Raw genomic sequence first — 19,071 nt, 5'->3', positions numbered from 1 at the left:
TCGAAAAGTTCCAAAGCACGTCGTCGAACATCCTGAGCCCCTTTAGCACTTGTAACGCTGCTATTCTCCACGATGACGACCGTCGGTACGCTATCCAAGCAGCGCGAGTTTCTCTCTGTCAGGCTAGACTCTTCAGAAAGGTGCATAACCGCCAAGACCCCGGCGCACAGACCTCAGGCGCCGAAGTGATTGGATGCTCTTGCTGTGATAGAATGGCAAAAGAACAAGCCAGCTGGGAGATTTTACGAAAGATGGGCATTACTCTCGGAATATAGAAAGACGTTTAGAGATACGTGTATGAAATGATAGACGACGACTCTGGCAGTATGGTACCTGTACGCGCCGACTTCAAATAGCAAACGCAGAAGCGAGGTAACTGAGTGGCTACTTGTTGATTCTACTTCAATATCAAGCAATGACTGGAATGTCGCTGCTAAACTGACTAACTTGATAATGACCAATTGTATGGATCGCAAAAATGAGGCGAATTTAGCAGTGACGAAGTCATCATATGGCTCATGCCCCACCACCGTATCTCTGAAGTTGGGCTTGATCCAATATTGTCATGTCCTCTAACAAGACCTATCCATTCTCGTACGTTTTAGCCGCTACTAAGCATCTGAGAGTCGTCGATTCCACCTAGTTCACAAGACTGTCTTCAGAATCACCCATTAATCTTAGAGGGGCTGCGAGGTCCCAATCAGAACGCCTGTCTTTCAAATGAAGCGGCAATTCGCTGTAACTCTGCAGAGTCTGGCTTGTTATAAGCTCTGATCTGCTTCTTCCCGGCTTTGAGATAGCTCTGAAGTGCGACAATTGGTTGCAACGCTGGCTTCTGAAAGAGCACAGCTTCATGATGGTCGTTTACACTGTTCCGCAGGCTCGCCTCATGTAGCTGCTTAAAAGCGATACCGAGCGCAGGGTTTTCAATCTTTCGTGATCGGTCGACAGCTGACTCGAATATTTGCTGTAGTGGTGTTTGCCCGACACCAGTGCGTGAGGTTGAGGTTTCGAGAGGTGCTGCTTGTGTTGAAGCTGCCTTAGCCGTTGTAGTCTTTGCACTACCCTTTGGGTTGTAGTCGGCATCCTGGTATGCTGGGCTTCTTCCTAGCTTGTGACTTTGGTTCCATTACCTCAAACGTACTCGCCGAAAGTGTGCCGGGTTATCATCAAGTTCCTCGTCTTCAGTCCACTGTCGTTTCCGCTGAGGTGGCGTTGGCAGCTGTGTATCTTGCGCAACGACCTTGGGCTCAATCATACTCATGGGTTTGGGTTCGGTCGTGGTCTTCTCCAAGACTTGTTGGTACCACATTTTGCACCTGGGACTACGAGAATAAGCAATCTGACATACAGTGCGAATCCATAACATTACCATTGCACCTGTGAGTCAAGTTCTTCCTCCGTTTCAGAAGTGACTAGGTGACATCCAGGACAAGAGCTAAGACGTCCGAATTTGCCGTCGAAGATCATACTCATGTTAATACGCTGACCACGTAGGAATCATCGGTTCAAAGCAAGGGAACGCTCGACGTCCCTTTTCCATGAACTGGCCTGGAGTGCATACTCTCCTTGCCTTATCTTTCGATGGCCTGGTAATTGTCGAAAGCGAACTTCGAGGACGGCTTCGAAAGCCTAGGAAGTATGTATTAGACTTCTTGATATACAGGACCGAGGGTATTTTCCAACTTACTTCCCAGGAATCGAGGAATTCTAGGTGTACGGCAGTCACTCGGCCTAAAGCGTCTTCGAGAGTTGCCGGCTCTTGTGTCCAGCATCGCTCGAGTTGAGCTGGAATACTAGTCTGCAGGGATATCACAGCTTTGTAAGTCAAGAAATTGACTTTCCTGCGCAGCGTTCGATTTTCAGCTAATGTATGTGTCTCATAGCAGGGTTTATGCTCAAGACTTACCATATCTTTTGCATGAATGAGAGAATGTCAGCTCCAAGGTTCTTTAAGTAATCCCTATAGAAAAATTTCAGTTTTGGATAAACGGTGATCTATAATTACGTACATGTCAAACCTTAAGCCCAAGTCCTTGGTCTCAGATGCCGCTGCCTTGATCAAAGCGTTGTTTTCCTCTAAGCGACTTTTGATCTCAGCCAATTCGTAGGCTTGAGTAGCTGACGACTTTGCATGGGATAGCTCGGACTGCTTCGAACTTGTTTGTACATTTTCGTCGTTCATTTTGGCGAGAGTACTGTTCACCTTGATAAAGGCCACGACGAGGGTATGACTTGGGGATACGAACACGCCAGTCGTCGTCAGCAGCATATTGATAGAGAAGCAATGCGCATTGATCTCAGCTCTGAATTTGGCGAGGTCGTCCTTCGAAACCTGCCATCGAATTTTCATAGCTATATCTCTGATGAAGCTGTCTGAACCTCCGGATTGTAGACTCTTCTCGAACTTCTTTATCTGCTCGTGAAACTTCACAATGCAATTCCGACATTGCTCTACACATTCATTGACGGTAACCCTCAACGCCCTCAAATGGACCGTCTGTTCCCAGGATTGAAATAGCACTTCGACTTCGAGCAACGCGTGGTCAACGCCCCATAATTCGCGAATCACAGCCTGGTACTCTGCTGGAGAGCCGTGGCTGTTATCGAGGGATCGCACAAGGTCTTCGATAAGAATAGAGAGCGAGATGATATCGCCAACGGAGCTGAATGTGATTGGAATTCTTCATGAGAACAGCTTGGAGTGATTCGGAAGTTGTAGAGAACAAATTCGCGCAAGGCTGCGAGGCGGCTGCCATTGTCGTGGGCTTATTATGCAGGCTCATGCGGGGTTAATGCAAGATTACAACATACGCCATTGAATTTTTAACTCGCAATCGCCCGAAGTCAGCTTCGAAAGTGATACATCAACGAAAGATAAACCACGAGCGCCTTCGCTCCACACACAGTGAAGAATCCACACCATACGAAGGTCTGTATCTCAAGTCCTACACGGCGCTAGTAGTAGCCCTAACCCTAAGATTAGCCCTGTAGCAGGCGGTCGCTAGACTACCGAAGCAGATCTCCGGCGGGGGCGTTACCCGAACTTTTTATGGCAAGAGTCTTGGCGTGTGCAGGACCTTTATAAACGAGGCCATATATTCTCAGGAACAAGTCGGCCTTTACGTGCGTTTTGAGCCCGCGAAATAGTGGCTCCAAAGACGCCTCGGAGCCTTGCCTTGAGCCGATATAACGTGAAAGTCCACGCTTGCAGAAGCAGAACCTCTGTTACCCGTTCCGCAAGATACATTCCGAGCGCCGTCGCTCCACAAACGCTCCCACTCCCCACATCCATCATAGCCAGCACTCTCGCATTTCTATCCGATGCGATACGACGACGCGACCTGAAGCTAATCTCCCGACAACAAAACACCTATCAACGCACACAGGCGACGACCAAAACAGTCGTCTACGTAGTCATACCGTCCGCACGCCAGGGGGCTACCTCGCCGTGCATATCCCCATCATTCCGGCGCCAAGAAAACGCTCCCACGCACATGCGGCAAGGTTTCAGAGTGGACAAACGGTGGGGAAGTGGACAACCGGACAATAATGCTAGGGCTGGTGTGGAACGACTATCACATATTTATATCTTCAAAGATTCTACATAATGTCGGTCCTCTTGGTTTGTGGCATGAACCTACTTGGTCACTAGGGGACCCACTAAGCCATGCTGCTGGGCTTCTTCATATCCTAGGGATGGAAGCGTCACAGTTCAGGGTTGGCGCTCTACCTTGCTATTATTCCACATCAGTGGGATTACGGCACGTTAAGATGGATGGATTTCAGTGAGACAGTAGGATTGTATTTCTCTCACGGGGTCAATCTCGGCATCCTTTTTGAAGAGCCGTGACTGCAACGCCATTGTTCCAAGTCATCTTGATCGTTAAAGTCTCTACAGCTCTAATCATACAGTCATTCAATACCAGGGAAAAAGAACCGACAGAGGCAGACAAGCATGCCCACCAAACAGACAGCCGGTGTTGCGCGCCCTCCATCCCAGCCGCCCGAGTTTTCCATCCTGACCTGAGAGCACGTCTCCGCTAACAGACGAATAAATACAATATAGACATATGTTACTGCGCAACGTCGATGGCAAGATCAGACATTCGAGACGTTGAAATCCACCGTCTTCGTGATGCCCATCACCCTCTCATCGCTATCATCATCACTAGTCCTGCCCCTCGTAGCCGTGGCCTGGGCCGTAGACAGGGGGATCGCGTCGCCCCAAGGGTCGATGACTTTCGATTTCCGATTCGGCGGAGCGTTGTTGAAGATGCCGTGCGTCTTGTCGAACTTGTTGCCGTCGGCGTCGTAGTGACTGCCGGTCGCCTTGTCGATTTCGTGGAACTCGCTGTACTGCCGGCTCCGGCTGGCCGTGTCGTTGCTGCTTTCACCCGTGCAGTAGCGGTATAGCTTCAGGGCTGGGGCACGGAGGGCGGGGAGACAGGCGCAGATGATGCCCGTGCCTCCTTCGATTTCGGCCCAGATGGTGGCGTTGACCGAGCCCCCTTGGTAGAAGTTAGCAGACATGATAGGGTAGGTCATGACGACGGGGGCGGAGGGCCGGGTTGCATACAGGTTGGTTCTTTTGATTTTGCAGATGCTCGGAGTGAGACTATTCTCATGATGCTCGTGAAGACCACGAACCATCCCAAAAGAAACACAGCCGCCAGGGACACTTTTTGCGTCCATTTAAGTTGCAGCCTCCAGATCGCCTGCATCGGCATAATGATGATGATGAGATCGCATATCGTATTGAATGCAGCATACGCATACCAGGATGCACCAAGGTTGAAACAACTCCCAGGTATCCGTCTGTCCCAGACTCTATGTATGGGGTTGCATTCAAAAACTGAGGCAATGGCGAATGCGAAGGATCCGACAAATATTATGCCCGCGAGGACTTGTGCGAATCTTTTCAGATTCCATTGGACGAATATTCGGAGATACAGGAAGATGATGGCGAGTTTTGTGAAGGCGACGAGAAACTTGTATACAATTTGGCAGCCGTACCAGAACTGCAGGATTTTTTAGCTATGATCTGGGCGGCAACCCGGGAGTAGGTCCGTACCATGATCGCCCTTTTGAGATCATTTGGGGGGAGATCGATAGCATGGTGCCCGAAGCCATATTGTACAGCTATTCTCATATCAGATGCCATTAACATTAGATGATGATTGTCAACTTACTAGCAAGACCAAGACCTGTGTGGATCCAGTCCGCGAGCTGAGACTTTGTTAACGGAGGCCCACCAGCACAATCCAGCTTAAGCACTGACAATTGCAAGACCTATGAAGAGGTCATCCAGCCCCAGACCCTTTGGCTGATGGTACTTCCACCCCAGTCGTACAGCAACAATGACTGTCGCAGGCACCACCATCCCAATATACACTGCGTTCAATTGAGGTCCTCGATTAGGTACCCCTGTTGGTATGTTGTGCAGAGCCGGGTTTGGCATCCCCAAAGGGAGTGCCGGCGACGACATTGTAGTGGTTGTTTACTTGAGATTGTGCGTAGGCCTGTTTTCGATGGTATGGTCGATTTGGGCCGGTTTTCGTTGAAGGTTCGTTCTGAGACGAAGTTCGAGGTTCACAAGCTCTTACCACAAATGGCGACGAAGGTCCCAAGTACACCAATGAACCTTCTCTTTTCCGTGCCAAAGCCTGCTTACTGGATCAAAGGCAAAGTGTGCAGTTGAAGACGGGAAGAGTTTCCAACACGCAGCATTCGTCCCAAAATTCTGACGTTTTCCGGCGGGCGGACGGGCTTATGGTCAGCTATCACATCGAACATGGATCACACGTTAGTTTGCGCCATGTGGTTCCTGATCTTCAAAAGCAACGAAGGCGGGACGGACCTAACGCACAGTAGAGTTCCTTTGCAAGGTTCCTCGTGCCGACTACGCCACATGCAGGGCATGAAGCAAAAAGCCAGCGGCGAATCAGATGCTGCAGGCCTGGAGTCATCCGGGTTTCCGGAGTATGCCGGCTAGGGCCCATGTTATCCTGACGAATGATAACCTTTCATGAACTATTTGTGAAAAGTCTCGGACGGAAGCTTCGAAGAGAATTCCGCTGGTGAACTACGGGAACTCTGAGAACCCATGATTGGAAGTTGGCGACACTTTTGTTGTGTATGCGACCCGTCTCTCTATCTTTCCATTCCGCCCACGTTTCTCACTTTGGTTTCTAAAAAGATGTTTTCCGAAACCTCAAGAGGATGGGCTACGCATGAGTACCCCGTCTGTGCTTCTGCCCAGCTGCCATACAGCCATCCTCTGACCGGATTATTATGCTTCCGTAGACTGCCTTGCTATCTAGGGATGTTAGTCGCAGCGTGAAACGTGGAATTACGTATTTAGAGGAGAAGTCAAATTGATGAAATTGCGTAATGTGGAAGTGTAATATTGGAAGTATGAGCGAGTGAAAATGATTGGATGACCGAGATAACCTCCGGGAGCACCTCGGGACAGACTCTCAATCCTGAAAGCCGGGCCCCCCCACAGTGTTGCTTATCTGAGCCAATCCAATTTGTCCCTATAACACCACTCACGTCATTGCATGTCTCCAATTCTTTATTTCCACCTTCCTATTGGCGACCCGTCCATCTACCCCAAGTTCTAGGATATAGCTTGGATGCCAGGATACGCCTTGCACTCGTAGCTCCAGCAGGACATCATAGCGCTAAGCCACCAACCCACAGGCAGGAAATGCCGTCCGGATAGATCGCCTTGCCCCTTTTCTGATCGCGTCCATGTAGAGAAAGGTGAACAAACCCCTGAGGGCTTCAGATGGGCTCTATAGACTCCTGTGAACAGTACAAAGCAAGCCATAGAAAAATACATATCCTTAATCACAAATCGCGGTGAAATCCGGGCTGCCCCATCGCTTTCCGCCACTTTTCGCCCACGAATATTAATGCAAGCACAGGTAGCGACACCGCGAAATTGATAAACGCAAACGTGATCCAGGCGTTTTGGAAGCCAACCTTGGTGCCTAGCTTGACTGCGTAAAATCCGACGCCGAAACCAAAGATCTGACGGCCAAAATTAAGCAATGAGCCGATCTCCGCTGCTTGCTGTCTGTAGCACTGTAATGACTGTCAGCACACATCGCAGAAGGTAAATAAACCAGAAAATGAGAAAGGGCTCACCTCGGCGGTATAAGTATACACAACGGTCGTCGCAATCTGCAGCCCAAAACTCGCAATCGCAATCCCAAAGCCCGTACCAGTCGCATGCAACTTATGCGTCAAGCAAACACCCTCAATAATGATGCCCAACGGTAAGAGCACAATAGCTGGAAATAGCGCCAACAGCCTGTCCTCAGGCTTCCTGACTCCGCTCCGAGCCAAGGCGCGCTTCTCACTGATCCAATCCGACAGCCCACCAGCCACCAACTCTCCAACAACACTGCCCACCGTCAACGGAACACCCAGTAGCACGCCTGTTTGGTAAGGCTTGTATTTGTAGACCTTCAAGAATATGTTGGCCGAGGTGATAATGAACAAGATGCTGCCGTAGCCAAAGGAGACGGAGTAATAAAGCGTCGGGAGCAGGACGCTTGGGTACATGAGCATCTGGATTGGGCGGAAGAAGTCGATGAGTTTGAGAGACCGTGTCGAATGGGCTCTTCCGCGCATGGTCATATTCTCCATCCATGATCCGTAGGGTCTTTGGGCGCGTTCGGCGGAGTGCGAGTATAAAGTCTCCGGGACCGTAAGGATGAAGAGAGGCAACATGAATGCCGTAATGATTGCAGGAATGTAGAAACACCAATGCCACGTAAGGGTATTTTTGACAATGTAGCCTCCAGCAATCGGCGCGATATGCCCACCCGTAATCAGCGACAGTGTATAGATTCCCATATAGAAGCCTCTTTGATGTTCAAAGAACAGATCCGTGACGGTTGCACTCCCCAAGCCGAGCGCAACGCCGCCAAAGAATCCATTCAAGGCGCGAAAGGCGATCAACTCGCCGTACGTGCGGGAAGCGCCGGAGGCAGCCGAGGTTGCAATGGCGATCGAGATGCTGATGATGTAGATGGGACGCCGGCCGTAAACGTTGGCGATTGGGTTCCAGAAGAGCGATGAGGCGCCCACGAAGGCAATAAAAACGCTGGTTACGTAGGCCGTTTCGGTTAGGTCTTTGTGGAGGGATACGGAGAGGGGGACGAAGGCGGGTGTCTGGCATTGCTCGAGTCAGCTTCGAATCCATGCTGCACTGCTGATTCTAAGTGAGTACTCACAATTAAAGAAGCGCTGAAAAGAGCAAGGAATGCCAGCAGCGACACTTGCAACAGAACCAGAATTTTGAGCCACAAACTCCAATTTAATGGGTCTAGAGGGTCGGAAGTGGGCTGAGGCACCAATGGCATGCCTCTTTTATCGAGCTTGACTTCTGCTGCTTGCGACGAATTGGAGTGGACATGCTTGCTCTCGCTATCAATGCTGCTAATTTCGACATCTTTTCGAGAATGGCCAAACGCCATGATGGCGCAGGGATTAGTATCTACAGTCTCGGCTTTGATTACTGTAAAGAAAGAATAATGTCAAGTCGCAAAAGAAAGACTTAAGAAAACTAAACGGTGTTTTTGTAGAAGAACGAAGAACAAAAAAATAGAAGATCTCGAAGGTTTGGAAAGAGACACGGGTAAAGATGGCGGCCAGAGCAACAAACCGTACCGTAGGCGACTACTGTGGTGGGAAGTGGGAACGCCTAAGCGTCACCAACTCACGCCTCGCTTAATCTTATCATCTCGTGCAGGCGGGCTGAAACTCCACTTGTTATGCATTTCCCCACGTGAGTTTCTGGTAGATCTCGGTAACTGGGTTGCGGCGAATTTACCGGCTTATAGCTTCGGGTTCATCACGAATACGAATGTCCCAATCCTGCCAACCATCGACCACATCTTCAAGATTCCAGTAACGCAAGATGTCCAGGAAACAGTAAGAGGAGCCCCTAGAAAGATACGAACGAGTAGACAATGGGATCCAAGTCAGAAGATCTCTTCCGTATCGCCATCATTGGCGGCGGCATCGGCGGTCTCTTCGCTGCCCTCTCCCTTGACCATCACTGTAAAAATGACAACATAGCCATTGATGTATACGAGCAAGCATCCCAGTACTCAGAAATTGGCGCAGGTGTCGGCATCGGTGTCAATGCAGCCAAACTCCTGCACCGAATTGGTTTAGGAGATGCCATGAACAACATCGCCGGAGACCGAAAGGGAGTATGGATCTCTTTCCGCAGATATGATAACGGAGGCGACATTGTGACTGTGCCGTCACCGTCCAATGATCAGCAGAAGATCAGGCAGCTGCCTGTGCACCGGGCCGAGTTTCTCGAAGTGTTGCTTAATGCGGTGAGGGAGAGGGGGGCGGCGACGTTACATACGAAGAAGATATGTAGAAAAGTCGAAGTCAGTATCGACCCCTCCTTCAAGCGGCGGAGAGCTGAACATTGTAGGAAGAAGGCGAGGTCGCGCGCATACATTTCCAAGACGGCACAACCGCAACAGCCAATCTCGTCGTGGGGTGCGATGGCATCCACTCGAGCCTCCGCGCGCAATTCGCACCCGAGAATCCCACCTATAGCGGCAGGATAGCCTATCGAGGCTTGGTGCCGACTTCCAAGATTGAAGCATGGTGGCCCTTTCAGACGTACTCCGTCAGCTGGCTGTGCAAGGACAAGCATTTTTTCGTCTTCCCCATCAGCCAGAACCGAACCCTAAATATCGTTGCTTTCGTATCAACACCTGAAGGAAAGCTGGGCGGACTGAGAGAAAGCTGGACTTCGACTGGGGAGAGAAGTCAGCTAGCGAGAGATTTTGAGGACTTTGAAGAGACGGTGAGGAGGGTGATCGGATGTATGGATGGGAAGCCCTCGAAATGGATTCTGAACGACCGAGAACCGTTGGAGCAATGGGTCTGGGCTAGCGGCAAGGTTGTGTTGATGGGAGATGCGGCTCACGCCATGTTACCACATCAAGGTAAGCTCGACCGTCAGGCTTGGGCCTCGCGGCTAAAGTGCATTCAGGAGCCGGAGCCGGCCAAGCAATCGAAGATGGCTACATCCTCGGCCGCGCCCTGCACGACTGCCTCAGCTCACGAGGTGACGTGCAAAAGTGGGCCAATCTCTACCAAGACGTCCGACTCCCACGAGCACAGAAAGCGCAGCGAACAGCCAGAGAAGCGGGCGATGTCTACGAGATGCAGGCAGAAGGGTTGAAAGGTGTGGACTACGACGCTTGTCTACCCAAGGTGAGAGACAGGTTGAAAGATCGGATGAAGTGGGTTTGGTCTGAAGAGATTGATGAGGCCTACGAGAGCGAGAAGGCTAAGATGGCCCGATGAAAGAGTAGGCTTCGACTTCTGGCGGGTACCGCTCTAGTACAGCTAGGTATGGGAGTGTGTACCATCTCAATCATCAGCATTGCACAACAAGTGGTCACGATACGCATCACACATCTCAAATCGACCATGCAGGCCTGCGCTAATCTGCCTTAGCGGCGCCATCCCTACTCCTGTGACAAGCCGCCAATGCTGCCGAAAAAGTCCAAATCATTCCTCCACAGCGTGCATGGACCCGGGAAGCCCTGTGCGCATGGAGAGACCGCCGTGGTTGGTCGAACTCGCGGTTCTTGCATTCTTGGCGTTCCCAATGTCTCACATTCTGCCTGATGGAATGTTGGGAGCATAACCTTCATTTACCTCGAGCGCGCCCCTTTTCTTCCTCCTCTGTCGGTCGGTATCCTTTGCCATCAAGACAACCTCTCCCTTCTAAAAAAGAAAAAGGAAAAGGAAAAAAATCCATCAGCAGCCAAAGCCATGCATCTCTCCAACATCGTCCCTTCTCTCCTACTCGCCTCCCTAATCTCCGCCAAGCCTATCCTACTACCCTCAATCACCGTCCCAGTCTCCGGTTCCACTCCCGTCACCGTCCCCGCCGGCCACCCGTCAAGCCTGACCGCATCAATCCAATCAGTATTGCAGGCCCTTACCGGTGATTCTGGTATCCCAACTGGTTCCGCGAAGCCTCCCGAGCTCCTGTCACTCAGTATCGAAGATGTCGGGGTCTCGGTGCCGACTCTAACGTCACTTTCCGTGCCTTCAGTCAGTCTTGGTTCGCTTAGCTTTCCTTCTGTCAGCTCGGTCTCGTTTGGTCTTCCTTCGGTGACCAGTCCCGATTCAATCCTCCCATCACCCAGTTTGCCCTTGCCCGCAATGACCGGACCCCCTCGATTCGCCATCCCGGCCCCCATCATGGACTCGATGCCTACGCCTCCATCGGCCGTCGATTCCTTTGGTCTTCCACTCATCACGTTTCCCGCGACACCCAACGGGTTTCCGATCTTCGATATTCCCACGAATAAGGTGGAGAGCGTCACGTCGACAGGTTTACCTGCGATAGGTGCATCATCCGTGACGAGTTCGTTTCCTGTTCTTGGTATCTCGGAACCCACTATTGGCTTGCCGCACTTGGCTGTTCCCTTATTCACTGTTCCATCTGTGGCGGTTCCATCCCTGACTATTCCGTCTCCCAGCCTCAACATCTCCAAGCCCACCATTGGGCTTCCATCTTTCAGCATCCCTTCGAACGGCATGCCATCATTAGGCTTTTCGCTCCCAACTCCGTTTCCCTTCAAAGGCTTCAACGGCAGCGCTCCAACCTTTACTCCAATTCCAGTCGCCATCCCCGTCCCGACCCTTGAGCCCGAGGGACTCCCGTCACCAAGCACCCCCTGGGCTAGAATTCCCGGACCCGCGGGCGTCAACAGGTCGGCCCCATTTCCGGCGAATAACACCTTAAGCGTCGGGTCGTTCCCCACATATCCGGCGCCAAGCTTTCCATCAATAAGTCTTCCGAACCTAAACGTCTCAACAGCAATCCCAACTCTCAGCACCCCCACCCTTCCCACAATCACAATCCCCACCGCCCTAATCCCCACACTGACCCTTTCCCCCACCATCCCACCCCTCGCGCCCCCCACCTACGACCCCGCCGCCCTCGTCGCCAACGCGACCAAAGCGATCGAAGTCCTCGAGATCCTGATCGACGTGGCGAAAGCGGACGGCGGGGTCAACGCGGTGACGGTGCCGGGAGTGGGGGTCGGGGTCGGGAGCAATGACGCGCTGGTGCAGACGCTGCTGGCGGCATTTTTCCCGCTGTTGAGCGAGTTTGTCGAGGCGGGGTGAGGGGGGTGAGAAGAGGGGGGGGATGGTGGGGGAGGAACGGGCGGATGAGTGAGACGATTTGGTAGTGCGATGGTTTTGCTCTTTGGAGAGATATTGTTGTTGATGAAGAAATGATGGAAACGACTGTTCGTAGTATGATTGTTGCGTGAAATGACTGCGACTAATTTAGATAGCGATATGTTTCAGGTATGAGAATATGATGTTCGCGCGCGATCAGAGATCTATGATGCGAAGGAGAGAGAGTCAATCTATCTGTCTGAAAGAAAACAACTGCGGTATAAGTACTGTATTTGAGTCGAATGAAGGCCAATAGCCGTAGATCAAACACTTTCTTCGTGAAGAACTGCCACAGCTTTCATCACGACTTCTTAGCGTTTGCACAGGTTGTAACGCCCACAGCCTGCCACTAAGGTAGAGACAGGACACATCGGCTGCGGTGTTCTGTTGGAAATTGCGAAGTTTCTTGTTGTGGGTTGGTCCCCATGTTGTCTCGTGTTGACCAAGTATGAGTTAACGTAGATATCACGACTGGAACGAGAACAGGCGCGACCGTTGCGCTCCATATACTGTCACCCTAAACAGATGGATCAGCTCATGCAACTCTGTGTAAGCCCATTATGGCCTAGTCACGTCTCCACTATGTAGACTTAGTTTCTAGAGCACTATCAGACATCAGGCGATTTTGAGCGTTTTCGACGACGAGATGCACATTCAGAAGAGTCATGGTCTTTCATCTTCGCTTCTCAGCTCCTCCACCACTTTACCATACTTCGACACGTATTCACCAGCATTCAAACGTCCAATGATTCCATGTGCGACCATAGGACTGGCTAAACGAGACCTGTGGTTAAGTAATATACGCCACCAAGCCCCAGATCTGAACATCCAAGACGTATGCCCGTTTGAAACAAGCCAAGTGAGTAATGCAACCCGCACCGCCAGTGTGAACTGCGTTTTTCCGTCATAAGGCTCGTCAAGGGTTCTTTTTCGCCACTTGAGATAGCTATTTACTTGTTCGATCACGAACCACGAGCCTCCTGTAACAGCTAGTGTGACCGCCGCGGTGGTGATAAACAGAGAAAAGTGTTGTCCGCTTCCATTGAGCTGCTGAAGATTCATGCCAAAGATTGAGGTTGCAAGATTAAGAGGAACATAGACGAAAGCGAGTATGGTGACTAGGAGGGGTATTGTATCAGTGTTCCGTAGACTCGACCTTGGATGTGACTCTTACAAATTCTCACTATAATCATTAGCCAGTCATCCCCACCGTTCCGGGGATTTGCACTGACCTCGTTTTCCCTCCTCAATTTGGATATTGGAAAGCTCGATAGACCTTCTAGACTCCTGTAATGCCAATTCTCCAATCTGGAGTTGCAGGAAGTTACGGATCTCGATCTCCAAGCGATGTGCTTCGAAATGGGTTTGCTGGATCTCATCCTCCACCATCGCAGATGATTTGTTTTGCGGTACATCATTTGGTTGTTGCGAACGAGTGAATCTTCGGAACTGCTCGAAACCGTCCTCTGAGTCTTCAATCATTCGCCGTAGATCAAGCCGCATATGGAACAAACCTTCCAGTGTTGTTTCGTTTCCTTGCCAGCGCACTAGATTCTTCCGGGGAGTAACAAACTTGGAGTACCCTTCTCGAACCAAGCAACATTTTTCGCGTGTTCTAAAGGTACTCCAACGCAGCAAGGGAGCCAGCGACCTGAATGACAGATCCGTAATATTTTCCTTTGATCCTCTCCCCTTTTCAAGATCAGACTGTAGAACACGAACATACTCCTGCATCCATGTTGGTAGTTTCTCCATAGCATTGGAGATGCGTCCCACGGCCGGATTCTGAAAGGGTTTTTATTTTTTTTTTTTTTTTTTTTTTGTTTTTTTTTTCAAAACCCCCCCCTAAATTAAAAAAAAAAAACCCTTTCCCCCCCCCCACACTTACTTCATCGAACCTTTTTCCGATGGAAAAGGGGTCCCTCACATTGCCAAGGATCAAGATAACGGGTGTGGCATCCGCATTCGCAGGGAGATAATGACGGGCTATGGTCACGACATACTGGCCTATAATGACATGCTCGGGTGCAAGCCTTCGGTTATCAACTTGTGCCACTGGATCTTCTGGCGGTTGCAAAGACTCGTATCTGGAGAAATAAGCTTGGAAAAAGCCCGGTTGGATCCTTAATCCTAGTCCAAGTGCATTCACCATTTCTCCATCGAGTTGAGAAGCTTCACACAGCACAATACGAGCGGCTGCTGTATCTGGCGGTTGACGTAGAGCTGAAAGGATTACTGACGCAGATGAATTGCTGCAATGCAAACTCATTCTAGTACGGGACTGGATTCCATCAGATAGATTGAAAATGACGCAAGTCGGGTACCATTTCCTACTTCCTGTCCAGTTGTAACCTTGGACTTGTTTTTTCAACCACTTCAAATCCGGATGTCTTTCCTCGTAAGCTTCTAAATAAGCAGCATATGAGGCGTAACCTGTCTCAGTCTTTAGGTCTTCCCAGAGACGAGCACTTCCATCTGGACTGATTTCGTTCAGCGAACCGTGTTCCTCGCGTTGAGATTCCTGATACACTCCGTTTCGGGCCTCTTCATTTGATAGGTTTCTACCAGGAAAAACAGCCAGCTCGTTACCATCACTGTCCTCTCGACGACTGGAACCCGTGGTTGGCATTACCGGCGTCCGCATTGGCTGTCTTTGATGGAATATTGATGACGGCTTATTATTTTTCTATGAAGTTTGTGTGCGACTTGTAGTACATGCCAAGCACGATAGGGCTGAAGTGCTGAATTCCAACAGTTTTCGGTGCCAGGACAATATGATCTAATCAAAGGATGTGTGTTGATTGAAACAGATGAACAATTGAGAGATGAGGTAAATGTAAGATTGATAAGAATGATGACGTGAGGCCACGTATTGGTTTTGGGGACGGTACGCTAGCCTTTTGAAGCTGCATGCGGCAAGGATGCAGCCTTGAGGCCAATATCCACAAAAACTGGCCAATGGCTTAGGATTCTCTTCTGGCGATGTTGCCATTATCTGACTTACACTACATTACAATAGTACTGGTCCAAGTTCCTGCGATCTTGGCCTCATCATTTCCAAAATATACCATGACCTGTGTGCAGGTTCTTAAAGTACGGATTATCAGGGTTCGAGGAATTTATCCTTTACAACCTAGGTCTCACCCTGTTGAGGATGCCTTTACTGTCTCCATGACGCAGTCTCGGAACCTCGGAAGCACTTGGTGACTGAGTACCAAGATACGTTGAGTTCTCATTGAGAGACCAGTCCAAGTTATGAAAGCATGTATTCGTTGCTCAAAGATACTCTGGGATCCATACTATCATACGTGTGAAACAGTCCGACTCCAACGCCCGAGACTAAAGAAAGACACTTAAATAATCCACGCCGTCGCACTCGTCAACAAACAAGCATTCATATCGCCAACCGCTTCACGATCCCCATCTCCCCCTCCTCTATGATGAGCAACTCCTTAGTCCTGATAATTGATCCCTCAATTAGGGGCTGTGGTATTGGTTTCAGCGCGAATGGTGATGCTTCTTAGGGTGCCCTTGAGAGTTGGACGATGACTTGTCTGCTCCTTTGGCGAGCTTTGGCGACAAGGTAGCATCTGGCTTTGGAGCAGGCAAAATTGCTGATATCTTGGGAGAAGGCTCCGCTGGGGTGTGAGTGACCTTTGGTTGATTGACAGCAGTCTTGGCCCCAGGATCTGGCAGCAGCGACGATGATGCGGAAGTTGAGGCGGGAACTGGGACCTTCAAGTGCTCTTTTGAGGCTGATTTGGAAGGGGTTAGTGTAGTTGGAGTCACCCCGGGACTATTACCAGCTGCGTCGGCTTCGGTGCTATGTGAAGGTTTTTGTGCGCTCAATGATGGGGTGACCGAAGGTACGATTGATGATGAACTAGTTGTTAACGAATTCAGAGACGTGCTCGACGAAGTAGACGAAATAAACGTTGATGAAGACTCGATTTCTGAAGATGTAGAAGATGTAGTGAGTGTCGATGTCATCGTGGAGCTTTCTGGCGTGGATGGAGACAGAATTGATGATAGTCCGACCTTCGAAGATGTGGAAGACGTACCGGGTGTCAAGGTCGGTTTTATTGTTGAGGTGGTCGAAGGTAACATTGATGAATCTGTGCTTGAAGATGTCGACATCGATTCTCCTGTCGAGAAGGTCGAATGTGCAATTGATGATGACTTCGTGCTCGAAGATGTGACAGATGTGGCGAGTGTCGACACCGGTCCTGTTTTTGGCGTGGTCGAAGGCAGGAGTGACGATGGCTCCGAGCTTGAGGTTGTGAGAGACGTAGCGAGTGTCGACGTCGGGTTTACTGTTGAGGTGGTCGAAGGGGTGATTGGTAATGACTCCGAGATTGAATTTGTGAGAGACGTCGTGAGTGTCGATGTCGGTTCTGTTGTTGACGTGGTCGATGTCATCCCATTATTTGATGAACTACCCGAACCAGGCCTTCCACTAGAGGAGGATGAATTGGTTTGAAGACCGGATTTTGACGGAATGCCTGTTGGTAGCGAAGGTACCCATGCTGAACGGAGTGCCCATCTGTCTCCTGGTGGCAGAATTGCCCATCTGCGTTCTAGCTCCCAGGTGGGGGATGCAGGTGCTGGGACCCCGGATGAAAATGCTGATACTGATGGTGCCGAAGGCAGCGTTGGTACCCTTGTTACGTTCTGTTCCGGCAGAAGTTCAGGGATGTTGAGCGGATAGCAGTGCGAATAGAGGTGCTTCGAGTCGCTAAACAGGGTCTTCGACCAAGAAGGCCCCTTGTCCAGCAACTTTGCGTCCATATCCAAGTCAACTTCGATACTGACCCTGCTGTCAATTTCGATCCCTGTCTTGGAAGCCCCGACACCTTGACTGCAGGCGCCCAGTTTGTCTGCACCGATTAGTCGATTTGGTTTCTGTCCCTGCGATGGGAAGGGGTAGATACTTACCATAATTTGCAGTCAGCGTCGTACTAATCTCCGGCAACTTGACCGTCACTGTGACAGTCACGGCACCAAGCTTGAACAAGTCGACTCCGAAATTGATCCCCAGCTGGGAAAAGGCGCTCAAAGTCACAGATGCCGATCCGTTTTTGATGTCAAACTTTGGTGTCAGCTGGCCTCCACTGAAGTTTGTCGCTGTACTCGCCCCAGAGTTGCTATAGTCTGCAACAATCTGCGCGCTATCTGGAACAGTAGCTTGAAGTCCGAAATCCACCGTTGCAGAACCGCTGAACGAGCCACTCGCGCCGACGGTATAGGTCAGGCTGGGACCTATTGTCATTATTTCGGGGATTGAGAACCCTAACTCGGGAATCGGGATACTAGGAAGCTCTTTGGTGAAATTTAGCGGAGTTGATTCATAATCGGCTGTTATACTTGCTTCGAACTCGAGGGTTGCGAGAACGGACTTGGGGGATGCAATAAGGATGAGGTCTCGAAGATTGAAATCAAGAACCTTGAAGCGCGTTAGGGGAGGTTTCTAGTAAGAAGGGGTAAAGTACCGAGAGATGACCCATGACTTCGAGGCTCCCAATCATGAAGCAGTTGGTACAATCAATGGTCAAGTCAGCCCTATATCCACGTTATCAAAGCGCCCAGGGTCAACGACTTGGCCAAAGTACTTACCCGGGATCAGTGTAGATAGTCGTTCGCTTATTTTGCTGTCCCGCAGATAATAGGAGGCTAGCATTCTTGGTCTCGTCAAGGTTTCCTTCGGTAGCGTTGAGGGCGTCGTTTCCAGCATTCTTAGCGTTATCCCACCAACTCCGGCCTTGGAGTTGCTGAGGCTGTCGGATTGGAATCGCATGGCCAAAATCGAGCTCGTACGAGCCACCAACGTCGGACCAGGGGACTGCTTGAGCAGCCAGAGATAGATTGAGCGTCGCAGTGTCGTCCGTGATATTGGAGATGCTTTCGACCCGGTAAGTATCAACCAAAGATACAAGAACATTTTGAACCATGAGAGTACTGACACATAAGGCTGCCTCTGACCACCAGGCCCACACCCATCTTTATTCGCAATGAGCAAAAACTTCCCATCATCCACCTTATTGACATAACCCCATTTCTCTCTAGCATACTCAAACGCATCGCTCGAACCGAACATCAAAGACAACACGCCCTCATCATCCCGACAGTCCACCTCGACATCCAGCTCCTCGAAGCGCTCAAGCAAGACGATCGGCAGACCGTCCGGGGCATGAAGCGTCATGTTGGCGAGGAGAAACCGGCCATCATCTGGTGCTGATCAGCCGCATACCCACAGTACAGCGAGGCATCAGGACTCACCTGCCGGGCTTCCGTACACGAGCTCCGAGTGATTCTGGGGGACCAAAACGGACAGATCGGTGGAATCGCGGCGCTGGAGTCCCACGGAAGCCTCGTAGTCGAGGATGTTGATAGGGCGCAGTGTGGTTCGTTGCTGGGGTGGGGGAGCTTGCGGCGGCGCATTCGAAGAGACGAGGACGGGTGAGATGAGAGCGAGCACGCTTAAGCTGGCAATGGGGATGTGATGCATGGCTTTGGAAGTCCAAGGTATGGTATTCGTTGTAGGCGTCAGGGAGAAGCAAGTCGGTACTTGTATGTGAAAAATGTTGATGAAGAGAGGTAGAGCGAGATAGGAAGTAGTGTGCTGTCTCATTTCATGGTAGGGAAAACGGTGTTTATATAAGTAATCTACTTTCAAGTCATGCTGATGGATCAAAAGAGTGTGGATGGCAACAAGAACATGTGCTCGGTACAGGACATAGCATTCCGAGTCAGTTTCAGCAGCTCATGTAGCTAGGCGTGCGGCTTGCTACCCTAGACTGCAAGAAACCATGATCAAAA

General features: G+C 50.5%; 9 protein-coding genes across 9 annotated transcripts; 2 read left to right on the top strand and 7 right to left on the bottom strand.

Annotated features, from left to right (window-relative positions):
- Positions 1 to 700: 700 nt before the first annotated feature.
- On the bottom strand, positions 701 to 1,476 carry HO173_006805 (uncharacterized protein; the record flags this gene model as incomplete). The annotated part of the gene is made up of 2 exons (XM_037308711.1): positions 701 to 1,095; positions 1,473 to 1,476. 2 exons carry the CDS (start codon positions 1,474 to 1,476, stop codon positions 701 to 703), a joined length of 399 nt encoding a protein of 132 aa, XP_037164554.1.
- Positions 1,477 to 1,500: 24 nt separating this feature from the next.
- Positions 1,501 to 2,819, bottom strand: HO173_006804 (uncharacterized protein; the record flags this gene model as incomplete). Its single annotated transcript, XM_037308710.1, has 5 exons — positions 1,501 to 1,632; positions 1,691 to 1,844; positions 1,910 to 1,963; positions 2,013 to 2,666; positions 2,815 to 2,819. The coding sequence occupies 5 exons, from the start codon at positions 2,817 to 2,819 to the stop codon at positions 1,501 to 1,503; spliced, it is 999 nt and encodes a 332-aa protein (XP_037164553.1).
- A 1,282-nt stretch (positions 2,820 to 4,101) lies between these two features.
- On the bottom strand, positions 4,102 to 5,488 carry HO173_006803 (uncharacterized protein; the record flags this gene model as incomplete). Its single annotated transcript, XM_037308709.1, has 5 exons — positions 4,102 to 4,511; positions 4,580 to 5,021; positions 5,075 to 5,142; positions 5,193 to 5,229; positions 5,282 to 5,488. 5 exons carry the CDS (start codon positions 5,486 to 5,488, stop codon positions 4,102 to 4,104), a joined length of 1,164 nt encoding a protein of 387 aa, XP_037164552.1.
- A 1,367-nt stretch (positions 5,489 to 6,855) lies between these two features.
- On the bottom strand, positions 6,856 to 8,492 carry HO173_006802 (uncharacterized protein; the record flags this gene model as incomplete). Its single annotated transcript, XM_037308708.1, has 3 exons — positions 6,856 to 7,092; positions 7,156 to 8,187; positions 8,250 to 8,492. 3 exons carry the CDS (start codon positions 8,490 to 8,492, stop codon positions 6,856 to 6,858), a joined length of 1,512 nt encoding a protein of 503 aa, XP_037164551.1.
- A 495-nt stretch (positions 8,493 to 8,987) lies between these two features.
- Positions 8,988 to 10,356, top strand: HO173_006801 (uncharacterized protein; the record flags this gene model as incomplete). The annotated part of the gene is made up of 3 exons (XM_037308707.1): positions 8,988 to 9,422; positions 9,470 to 9,992; positions 10,040 to 10,356. The coding sequence occupies 3 exons, from the start codon at positions 8,988 to 8,990 to the stop codon at positions 10,354 to 10,356; spliced, it is 1,275 nt and encodes a 424-aa protein (XP_037164550.1).
- A 474-nt stretch (positions 10,357 to 10,830) lies between these two features.
- HO173_006800 (uncharacterized protein) lies at positions 10,831 to 12,198 on the top strand (the record flags this gene model as incomplete). Its single annotated transcript, XM_037308706.1, has 1 exon — positions 10,831 to 12,198. One exon carries the CDS (start codon positions 10,831 to 10,833, stop codon positions 12,196 to 12,198), a length of 1,368 nt encoding a protein of 455 aa, XP_037164549.1.
- Positions 12,199 to 12,918: 720 nt separating this feature from the next.
- Positions 12,919 to 13,317, bottom strand: HO173_006799 (uncharacterized protein; the record flags this gene model as incomplete). The annotated part of the gene is made up of 1 exon (XM_037308705.1): positions 12,919 to 13,317. The coding sequence occupies one exon, from the start codon at positions 13,315 to 13,317 to the stop codon at positions 12,919 to 12,921; it is 399 nt and encodes a 132-aa protein (XP_037164548.1).
- A 138-nt stretch (positions 13,318 to 13,455) lies between these two features.
- HO173_006798 (uncharacterized protein) lies at positions 13,456 to 14,884 on the bottom strand (the record flags this gene model as incomplete). Its single annotated transcript, XM_037308704.1, has 2 exons — positions 13,456 to 14,040; positions 14,183 to 14,884. 2 exons carry the CDS (start codon positions 14,882 to 14,884, stop codon positions 13,456 to 13,458), a joined length of 1,287 nt encoding a protein of 428 aa, XP_037164547.1.
- Positions 14,885 to 15,753: 869 nt separating this feature from the next.
- HO173_006797 (uncharacterized protein) lies at positions 15,754 to 18,883 on the bottom strand (the record flags this gene model as incomplete). The annotated part of the gene is made up of 6 exons (XM_037308703.1): positions 15,754 to 17,132; positions 17,191 to 17,698; positions 17,745 to 17,814; positions 17,869 to 18,153; positions 18,216 to 18,480; positions 18,532 to 18,883. The coding sequence occupies 6 exons, from the start codon at positions 18,881 to 18,883 to the stop codon at positions 15,754 to 15,756; spliced, it is 2,859 nt and encodes a 952-aa protein (XP_037164546.1).
- Positions 18,884 to 19,071: the final 188 nt, after the last annotated feature.

The sequence above is a fragment of the Letharia columbiana genome (assembly GCF_014066305.1).
Source record: "Letharia columbiana isolate WasteWater2 chromosome Unknown Sc0000020_s0, whole genome shotgun sequence".
NCBI lineage: Eukaryota > Fungi > Ascomycota > Lecanoromycetes > Lecanorales > Parmeliaceae > Letharia > Letharia columbiana.
This window is presented reverse-complemented; position numbering and strand designations above follow the sequence as displayed.